Here is a 10,897-nt window from a genome sequence, read left to right as displayed (position 1 = left end):
CCTTCCCCAACACTGGGTTTTGGTGCTCAGTTTTTCTCTCCTGTCCTGGTGCTCAGTCCATCTGTCCTCCCTTCCTCTCCCCTGGTGTCTGCTGTTGGACGGAGTCGGCTCAAGCTTTCCAAACGGCAGGTGGAGCAAGTCCAGCATTCCTCCACCAACCCCCTCTCTCTCTCTCTATCTCTTTCTCTCTCTCCAGAACATTCCCTACCCCGCACGCCCCTCAGAGAGCAAGAGACACACACAGACACATATAGACACACACAGAGACAGAGAGGAAGGAAAACAGAGACACAGTGGGAGGCAACAGGGGGAGAAGAGAAAAAGATGTTGACTTTTAGTGTTCTTCAAAACGATACATCTCACTTGACAAAACATCCACAGAGGATACAATCTCCCCGCACACCATGCTGAGATAGAAAGATTCATAATTTTAGTTTTAACTCAGCTGCAACTAACAGTTATTTTCATTAACATCTGGTAGTTGAGGCGTGTCAGTGACTCTGTGAGGCTATACTTGAAGGAATAGTTTTGGAAAATGCACTTATTCTTTTTCTTCGTCAGTCAGGCGATAGTTTTAGGTTAGCTTAGCATAAAGACTGGAAGCAAGGGGGGGTGGGGGGGCAGCTTGCCTGGCCAAGTCACTGCAACCGGCCAAGAAATAGTTCCAGCACATAAAGGTCAGGTCATGCTCGGACAGAACTAGTTTGTAGTCCACGTTGGTGTTTGTGGTTTGTCTGAGCGGTCGCACTCGAAGGTGGAGTGAAAATCCGATGGTCAAGGTGGAGATGTGACGGTCGCTGATGGAAGACATTAGTAGCATTGCACTTGGTCTGTCACGTGAAAAGTGGTAAATTGTTGTGTGACACATGAAAAAAAAACCCAACTTACTTTGTCACCTCCACTCCCACTCGACCCTCCCACTCCGGAGGGCGTTTTGAAGATATTCAAGCATCCCTTATCATAAAAGCACAATGTGTCATTATCATCCTTTGTTTTTTGTACAGATAAAACAAAAAAATTTTAATCTGTGAGCTTTAAACATGCTATTAGGTGGATTTTGTAACAGCTGGGCAGCTATTTACAGTCTTTTTGCTAAGCTAACTAAGTTAAGCTAACTGTCTCCTGACTGTAGCCTCATATTTAATGGATAGATATGAGAGTGATCCATCCAAATGCTGTTGAGAAATAATACTCAGAAACAAATAAGACAGAGGATTCTGTTAATTTCTGTACAAAACTTCATGACAACCCATTCAAAATTGGTCATGATATTTCAGGGAGTGATGGACTGACATTGCCATTCCCGTGAGTTAATGGGGCTAAAAATAAAAACAAATCCCTGTCACAAGTTCCCAGAGCCCATAGACTGGCTTCTGATTGCTTGTCTGATGAACTTTGAAAAAAACAACAACACAATATTACAATGACCTGAAACAGAGAGCAGCAGCTAATCCAGCTTCTGTTTGGTGTTTCTCGTAACCATTTTGAACATAAGGTTATCCAAAACACACAACTGTACCTGTTTTGTTATATGAACAACAAGGAAAGAGACCAACAAGTACAAATAGCAACAGTGACTGTGTGTGGTATTTTTACTTGATAATGACTGTGTAAACGATTATTCAGTGATTAATGGTGCCATTGTCATTGAATCAGCAACTGAATATAAATTAACTGACAAATCTTTCCAGCTGTAATTTTGATAAACAGAGGGAGAAAGAAAGGGAAAAGAACAGATAAAGAGCAGCTGCAAAAAATGATGTGATTTGGGGAACTGTTAGAGAAAGAATCTGCAGAACCTTCAATAACATGAAACACCAAACTTGTTTAAGCTCTTAAGGGGCAACATGGATATTTGATGAGTTTGGTGATGCTTCCAGAGCTGCATTACACGACCTTGAGCCCCGTGTGTGTTTGTGTGCAGTTGGAGGCCGATCCATGAGCCGTGCCAAAAACAGAAGAGTGAAATCCTGTTTCGTCTCTCCCGTAATGGACTGAGCTTGGGTGGTGCATTCAGACTGAGTCTTTTAAAATTTTTTGCATGTTCCAGGAGGAGATGAACCGAGGGAAGCCCAACTGGGAGCACCTGAGCGAGGACCTCCACGTCCTGATCACGGTGGAGGACACACACAACCGGGCCAAGATCAAACTCCAGCGGGCCATCAACGAGGTCAAGAAACTTCTCGTGCCTGCTGTGAGTATCGGTCCGAAAACCCCCCCATCATCATCACCCCCCCCCTGAGTGTCAGATATTACAGCCTGGACTGATGGAAAAACTGCGTGTGACTGGATGAGGGTTCACTGTGTTGGTATGCATGGAAGGGGGAAGGGGATTGTCAGTCCAAAAAGTGTGTGTTTGTGTCTTTTTTGTATTTTTCTGTGTGTGTGTGTGTGTGTGTGTGTGTGTGTGTGTGTGTGTGTGTGTGTGTGTGTGTGTGTGTGTGTGTGTCTCCGTGTGTATGAGAGAGTATGTGTAAGGAGTTAGGGTAATTAGGGTACACACATAAAGGGGTTTCCATGGTAACCCCTGGTTGTTTGAAAGGCTGAGGGAATGAATGGAGAGTCTGTTCACTCGTTCTCCCCACTCCATCACTCCTTTCACTTGTTCACAACTCACTTCATTCCCAACTACTGGCTACAGTATTCCTCTTTCTCACTGGGTTTTTTTTTTTTGTCTTGTTGTCCACACAAGGGGACATTTTGATTGCACTCCTCAACATTTCTCACATTCTCCGGCCCACCTACCTCCCCCCTACAGACTCACTCATACGTACATGAAAAGATAATGACGAATAACAAATGATGAGGAACATTGCACAGACATGAGCAGACACACACAGGGGCACTCTCTAAATTATCCCTGTTTGACAGAAGCACAGAAGCACATATTTTGAAATCACAAGGCTCTTTCCTTTTTATCTCCTCCACATTATTAACAACAATAGAAACAGAGTGAAAAGACCAGCAGGGGGATTTCTATTGCAGCGATCAGCCATCACTTCCTGCTCCAACCCCAGAACGGTATTGGATGCAAGGAGTGTCTATAGGCAATCAGGAGCTCAAACACCTGTTAATCTGCGTTTGAGTGAGTGAGCGAGTGAGTGAGTGAGTGCGTGTTTGTGTGTGGTAGCTAAAGTTAATGATATGTGTTAGTTTAACCCGGCCGACCTTGCTGTCCAACTGTAAATCAGTCAAGCTTCTCACCAAGCTGTAACTGGAGCTAAGAAGCTAGCGTGTTTGACACTGAATATGCCCTGCGAGGTGGAGCGGCTGTGTTCAAGGTCTCGTCATCTCCACTGCAGACTATGTAAAAAAAAAAAAACAGCAAACAGGAGAAGAAGAAAAAGAACATACTTCTTTCCCTTTTGAAAACATTTAAATTGATTCAGAATTAGTGTCCACATTCTGTAACATTTGCCGACTTTTTGACCAGACTCTCACAAAAGTTGATTCATTGGCTTGTGAAATGGCTGAATGACAGCGCTGTGCTGCTGTGCTTGCATGTGTTGGTTGCAGGCTGAGGGGGAGGACAACCTGAAGAAAATGCAGTTGATGGAGCTGGCCATTCTCAATGGGACCTACAGAGACGCCAATGTCAAGACGCGTAAGGATGACATCACAGTTAACATGTGGAGGAGGGTTGGTGGGTGACAAAGGAGGGGTCTTGTTACAGGAGTCCACTGTATATATGAACAATGCCTCTGTTTCTCCTGTTAAATAGTCTGTTTGTCCTCTCCTCTTCTTCCCTGTCCATTGTACGTGTTCACTTCGGGTGCGCTCGCGTGTGGGTGTGCGCATACTTGCAATATCGTGCATTTTCTGTGCCGCACAGCCACCGCCGCCTTCCCGCTAGCGACCCCTCAGGCGCCCCGGATCATCACAGGCCCGACGCCCGTCCTGCCTCCCACTCTGCGCAACCCCGCCCCCGTCACCACGCCGACCATCATGCCTCTGATTCGTCAGATCCAGAGCTCCACCCTCGTGCCGGGAGGCAATCCGCACCCGGCGCTGGTGCAGCAAGGGCCCGAATCTGGAATCATCTACACACCCTACGATTATCCCTACACACTCACACCCTCCATATTGGAATACCCAATTGACTCAACTGGAGTATTAGGTAAGTAGATTTGGAAGTTCATCACTTTCATACATAGGCAATGGATGTATTGGGAGAACTGGATACTGGGCTCCAATGAGAGTTGCTCATCAAGCAAAAAACTTTTCCTGGCCACGCCCGCTCGCCCCATAGACTTTACACTGAGGGGACATCGCTAACAAAAAACAGCTTTGAGGAAGTTTTACAAATATAGAATCTTTGTGGTTTAATATTTTGTCCTGTCAGCAACTTTACAGACATGTTTTATTAGGGCAGTCTATGAAGCTTTTTGGTCCACAGTTAAATTCCACGTGCCTAAAAACTGAGACCCAAACCTGGCTTGTATCCACGTCTGAGAGACCAAACCTGGCTTGCCAAATTTCATACCCAAATCCCAACCCTGGACCTGGAGATATATTTTTGCTTTATTTTATCATTTGCCCTGAGGCAATGCAATGACCTCACTCTGTCTCCCCACTCTTCTTCCCTCTGGGCATTACATATCTACTTGTAACACGACATGCTGTTGACTCAGTCAGAGAGAGGAAGAGGGAAATTTCTTGATAAAATACATCTGTTTGACAAAAAAAAAAGAAAAAGAAATCCAAACTCAAGCTTTTTCAGCAGATGGAGTTGCCATCACATGACCTGAGTATGGTTTTGAGTTCTGTGATGATAGGTGTCAATCATATGTGGGATGTGGGTCATCTGGTGTGTTCTTGTCAAACTAATGTTTCCAGTATCATGAATGAAATTTAAATCACATAAAAAGATGAAAAAAAACCTTTACCCAACAAAACCACTTGAACCCGACTCAAACCCAGATAATCTAGACCAGGGTCGATAGCAGAACACAAGGTCATTATTATTGCAGTACCGTAGTTTGCCACTGGGACAAATTGGTTGCCGTATCCAGCTCTTGTAATACATCCACGACATGTACAGATCGATGCTGAAGCTCATTTCTGGGCTAACAGTCTCTTCTCCCTGTGTTTTTGCAGGTATGGCTTTCCCAACCAAAGGCTAAGCGATAGCAACCCTTCCTAGCACACACATGGACTGGCTTGCAGAGACCCCCCCCCTTCCCTCCCTCCTTCCCCCACACACACATACTTGTCCCACAGAGCAAACACTCAGAGTTTGCTCATACTTTAGGATGACAGATTCCTCGACAGTCATTCTGTAGTCAAGTGTCCATTCCTGTTAATTTCCTCTTTGTATTAGCAGACTAGTGTTGTGGTGTGACAGCTACTTAACTTTTTTTTAATAGTTCAGCTTCCGCTTGTAATTTTAACACATTTTTAGTGAACCCATAGTTATTTTAGTGCTGCTGTTTGTGATTTAATATGTTAAAGCTTATTTTGATCACAGAGCTATAGAGTGACTTTACTTACAGCTGATGTTGAATCTACTAGTGAAGCGTAGTCAGAGATTAGTGGTTTGGATTATTATTTTCCTTAGAAAACAGAAGACCACAAAACAACAAAAAAAATTCTGTCTCTTAGAAGTGAGATGTTTTTGCTTATTTTTCACCTTCAGCCTTGAACACTTTGTAAATTCCTGGTTTCACTGATGTTGGTGCCATGGGTGGACTGTTTGATGTCTTTCTGATGAGTAACCTTCTGTGTTCTGTTTTGGCGATGTCAATGGCTGTTAGCAGGTGCCATGACCACTAAGGTACGACGCCACGACAAGAGAATCCATCCTTACCAAAGGGTAGTGACCACAGACAGAGGTTAGTTAGCTCACCAGCCACTTTAATGTGTATGTGTATGTGGGTGTGTGTGTTAGTGTGCGTGCATGCAGACCAATGGACCAATTTCAGTTTACATGTGTCTGTAATACGGCATGCCTAAAAAAATAAATAACTGTATCGGGCAAAAAGGTCACACGCTGAAGCGGCTTCAGTGTAAAATGTGAAACAGTATTTGTTGCAGTGAGCAGATTGGGAGGAACCATGTTAGGGGTGCCAGCTGCAGCGCTTATCTTTGCTCGCCTGTTAGATAAACTGGACGGCTTGCAGGCCGGGACCCTCTCAATTAGAATGGACCGCTCCATTCATGTGACTCGGTCCTTGTGACTCTGGATTTGGAGTCCTATCTCTCAGAAACTTTTTTTTTTGTTGTTGTTTATCTCCTCATTACTACTTTTGACCCTACAAATACTGTGGGAACATTTATTTATACCCAATTTCATTCCAGTAGAATTCCACAAATGTTTTTTTATTATTATTAATTAAATCCTGTGTTGTGCCCAATGACTATATGACACTTAAAGTAACAGTGGTTGTCTTTTTCTGAAGGTCATTCAATTCAATATGATCTTTGGTTTTTACTACTAAAACACAGCGTGTGATAACTACTGAAGTCTGTGTTACAAGCTCTTTTGTATGAAATACTGTTGTTTGTGGTCTTATCAGTCGCCCACTGGACTTTATCATTGGGGCTGTTTACATCTTTCATATATTTCCTAGCCAGAGTGGTGCTGTTACCATGTATTTAGCTGCAAAATAAATTTGTATATAGGGATTTTAAGGATTTAAGTGCTTATATGAAGCTTATGGAACAAGATCGCTTGGAAATACTTGTAGTATTTTTTTTTTTAGTTTTTTTTAGTTTGTAAATTTTTATTTTTGTTTTTATGGTATGCTTTTTATAGATGAAGTGTCTCCATGTAAACTTCAAATTTTATTCAAAGTGTGTAGCTACTACTGTTTTAGTCACAGCGAAGGTGGCAATGAAGGCAGTGTTATACTCTGTGTATTTAAGATGAGGTGACCTTCTCGATTCACAGGCCTCGTGACTGTTTTATGCAATAGAAATGGACTAGCTAGCTACAATATATGTGTGTGTGTGAGCAGTGGTGCTCTTGTTGTACACGATGGACAAAAAACACTAAAAGGCAATAAAGATGACTATTGAAAAAAATCTCTAAAGAAAACCAAAGCCTCTAAATTCTTGTAGTTAGTCTGTCTATTGTTAAATTGTTCCTAAAGTCCCTCTAAAATCACCATCTCTTAACCTCTCATTGCTGTCTCTTATGGTGCCTCTTTGCTTACTGTAGTCATTAGGTGCTCTTCTAATACTTCATAGCAAATAGATCAAACCATAATCAATAATCAGTTAATCACAACTGTTAATCACCAAGATCTTGTGCCTGCTGCTAAACAACACCTCTACTTGTCAGTAAGCGAAAGTATTTCTGAGGCCCAGACACTTTTCTCTGGACATAAAGGTCACTCTCTCACCCACATGAAACCATGCTGTCTCCCTCTCTGTCCATGGTTTCACTGTCTGTCTGTGCTACAAGTAGCCCAGCTAGCATGAGTAGTATCACTATAGCAGCGGTCACGCGACAGGAGGGGTATCTGCTCAAACTTAACCCTGCAAACACCTTCATGAGCACAGGTGAGCATCGCCAACCAGCCATTCCTTACGTCAACACCTGGTTGTTGATGTAAGTCCTTGTGAATGGTTATGGAGGGCTCATGAAGGTGCTGTGCGCCTCTTATGTAATACCCCTCATGCTGTGTGACTGCAGTAGATCTGCCTTGTTGTCATCCTGACGCCACTAGCTGACACTAATCTCTCTTCTATCTTTTTTTCTTTTTATGTCCCCTTTTATGTGCCCTTTTTGTTTCCTTTCCATGTCTGTCCGTCTCTGTCCGTCTAACTCTAGCTGCCACGGCAACTAACCCATGACCCCTTGACCTTCTGACATTTCCGCCCACTGATGACCCACCCATCTCTGCCCGCTGGCGTGCTCATTGGCCCACGGCCCCGCCACTCCCCCAGCTCAGCCAACCAGAGACCAGCACATTGGGAACAACCCGGCCGCTTCTGTCTAACCAACCAACCAGACGACAGCGATCATGGGAATAAACCTCAGGACCCCGCCCATCACCAAGTCCTAACCTAAACTTTACCAAACGTGCCTTCCTTACAAAACTCCAAAGCCAGTCTGTGAATTTTTTACAACCATCCGACGGTCAAAATCCCAATCTGTATCAGTTATTGCCATCCGTAACCAGTAGGCTTTACTGAGGATGGGCCCCAAACTGGTGAAGGGCTCCTAAACTAATCCCTAGCTGTGCCAAACTGTCTCTCTGAGCTGCCCTACCCTCAGTCATTGCGACGCAATAATAATGACTCTATTAATAACATGGTAACTATACTGATAATGATGGTAATTTTACTTATCCGCCACAGAAACCCTCCATAAACACTAAACTGAAAGAGATATGTTGATATTTTGTAGTATTTTTCCTCAACATGCACCTCTCACTTAACATGGGAAAATTTCCAGACACTCTTGAAAGGGATTGCTTCTTTTATGGCCCAACATACATTAATTTCATTATAACACATTATAATGGTGTTAAAATGTTCATATATTAACACGCTTTCCTTCAAAATGTAACACCAACGTGCGATTTCCAATGATGTTTAAAATGTCACATGCTTCTTCTTTTTTTTTAAGTGCACTATTTTCTGCTGCTTGTAGCATATTTGAGGAATACTTAAAAAAAAAAAGAAAAGCCATCGTTCAGTCGAGCAAAATGCCAGCGCCGAACCTTTTTCTCCATAAAGCGACAGGTGCTCAATGAGGAAAAATAACAAACCGGAATCCAAAATGCCAAAGTATCTCTGAGTGTTTCTTAAAAGGTAAAGCACCCGGATACTGAGTTGACGTATACAGAATAAATACTAAGCTTGTACAGTTACAGATAGACACACATGCAGAGGGAAGGTTGCACTTCTTTTGTCTAAATCTCGAGGACTTCTCCACAGCGATGCCTTTGCCTTTTTTCACACTACAGTATTGTATGAGCTTGAACAACAGTGCCTTTATTTATTGAGCGCGATGGAACAATGTTACACCTAAATCTTTTATCACTACACCATGGCATTGTGCCCAGCATGAAATTATGTTATTTGGGTTTATGCAGATTAATTACGACTGCAGGAAATGTGTCGCATGTGTCGTCATTTTACGGCTTTACATCCATAACTCTTCCCAATTCAGATTTTATTGCCAAAAAGAAAACCAGTGGCTCATTTGAATTGGAAGTGCAATGTAGTATTGAAGCTCTAGCTACAGTGTCTGAAATGTTTATGTGAGGTTTTTGGATGCCTCCAGAGAACAGTGTTATTCTTTTTGTTTTTTGTTTGTTTGTTTTCGGTTGATTGTTTTGTTGGAGATGAAGTCGTCCATACATACAATATATTTTTGCATGTGTATCCGCTTTTTCAGAGGGTGTGGTACACTTTTACATACACAAACCAGCTGATGCCTTGACGTTTAAAAAAAAAAAAAAATCATGGAGTCATAACATCTGTAACAAGTTTATAATGTATTTTTATATTTTATTTTGTACATGAAAATAACATTAAATGACCTTTTCAGATAAGAACATTATGCCTTATTACGGAGAATAATTTGACGAATATAACTATCCTTCATGTGTCACTAGTAGTCACTCTGTCCTGAGAAACTGGAGTCTGATGTTCTCTGTATTAACTTGAGCCTTTGAGATCAGCATTGCTTGCCTTCTGTGCCTTTTGTATACTATACGTGTGACAATTAACAGTGTAGTACAACATTAATCTACTCTTCAGTGCCAAGTGTAGGTTACTAACTGTTACCACTTCTGTGATTATTAACCACTTTAATTGTATCTGTCTCTGCTTTGGATTCCTTTTAAAACATACATGTGTGTCTAAAAAAAAAAGAGAAAAAAAAAGAAAAGATATGTGTTGAACAATGAACTTTTAACTTTTAAAGTATTCTGAGCAGGAATAACTCTTTGTACACTATTAAACTCATAGTTGTAAAACTAACAAACTTTGTTGCTTTTTCACTGTAGCACTTAATTATGCAAATCAGCTTCCTTTCTGCATACTAATCACCAAACACTCCTTGGACACAGAGGGACAAAAAGAAAACAGCAGATACTTCAGACAAAATGCAGGGAAAAGGCCACAACATGTTGCTCCCCACTTCTTTTTCTCTGCGTTCTTTCTCCTGTTCTCTGTCTTCCTCAGCTTTTTAAGTGGACATTGCAGACATTGATGTGTGTAATAAGAGAGAACAAAACACACCCAGCTCACCATGGTTCCTCAGAGGCATGCGCATGTATAACAGAAAAAAAAAAAGGAGGGGGGGTCAGGTTTGGAGGACTAGATGGCTGGGGAATTGAAGGGAAATTGATTGTGCAAGCTCGCCCTCAAACATCTGCAGAGTAAATATTACACAGGATCAGTCTGTCCCTGAAGTCTGAAAACCTACAGCTAATAACCAACATGTGTCATGGTCGATACATTTGTTTTAATTTGACTTTTTTTTCTTTTTAAGGCTGCGCTCATTAAAGAATAAAAACATAAAAAGGGATTATGTTAAAAAATACTCGTAGGTAATTTGAGCCTTTGACACTTGTAGTTAAAAGCAAAAGTTTAAACAACTCATTTAAAGTTTCACACACTCAAAAAAAAAAAAAAAAACGAATCACATGGGGTTTTCCGTGGTGAATGCAGCAGTGGGTGGCTCATTCGTCCTCTCCCTGCCCTTCCTGCTTTCATTGTGAAGTTGAGGGGTGATATTGAACTTCAGGCTTGGAGTTGAGCCTGCTCTGCGGCCGCAACCCCAGCCCCCTGATCACAGAGAGAGAAAGGACATAATGTGACCGCTGCTGACAATCCTCTGGACAGGAAGAAGCAGAGTGGAAGCACTGAGTGGAGATAGCAAGAGAGAGAGAGAGAAAATAAAAGAGAGAGAGAATGTGGGGATAGGGATGGGTGGTGG

The 10,897-nt window shown here is 42.2% G+C and overlaps 1 protein-coding gene across 6 annotated transcripts in view; it reads left to right on the top strand.

The window, feature by feature from the left end:
• The window catches only part of qki2 (QKI, KH domain containing, RNA binding 2), a 16,022-nt gene extending 6,082 nt beyond the window's left edge, over positions 1-9,940 (top strand). The window contains exons 4-9 of one of the 6 annotated variants that reach the window (XM_023431269.2): positions 2,051-2,194; positions 3,517-3,604; positions 3,833-4,117; positions 5,074-5,097; positions 5,757-5,831; positions 7,775-9,940. In XM_023431269.2, the coding sequence (XP_023287037.1) occupies positions 2,051-2,194; positions 3,517-3,604; positions 3,833-4,117; positions 5,074-5,097; positions 5,757-5,831; positions 7,775-7,797 (639 nt within the window). In that variant the 3' untranslated portion in view covers positions 7,798-9,940. Of the gene's footprint in view, positions 1-2,050; positions 2,195-3,516; positions 3,605-3,832; positions 4,118-5,073; positions 7,024-7,774 lie in introns of those variants that run through there. The other 5 variants (XM_023431268.2, XM_023431272.2, XM_023431271.2 and 2 more) reach the window with 5 other exon arrangements.
• The last annotated feature ends 957 nt before the right edge of the window (positions 9,941-10,897 follow it).

Source organism: Seriola lalandi, unplaced genomic scaffold (assembly GCF_002814215.2).
Source record: "Seriola lalandi dorsalis isolate HSWRI2012SDOR001 ecotype SW California unplaced genomic scaffold, Sedor1 jcf7180002054920, whole genome shotgun sequence".
NCBI classification, from domain to species: Eukaryota; Metazoa; Chordata; class Actinopteri; order Carangiformes; family Carangidae; genus Seriola; species Seriola lalandi.
Note: the sequence above shows the minus strand (reverse complement) of the source record. Positions and strands in the feature narration are given on the sequence as shown.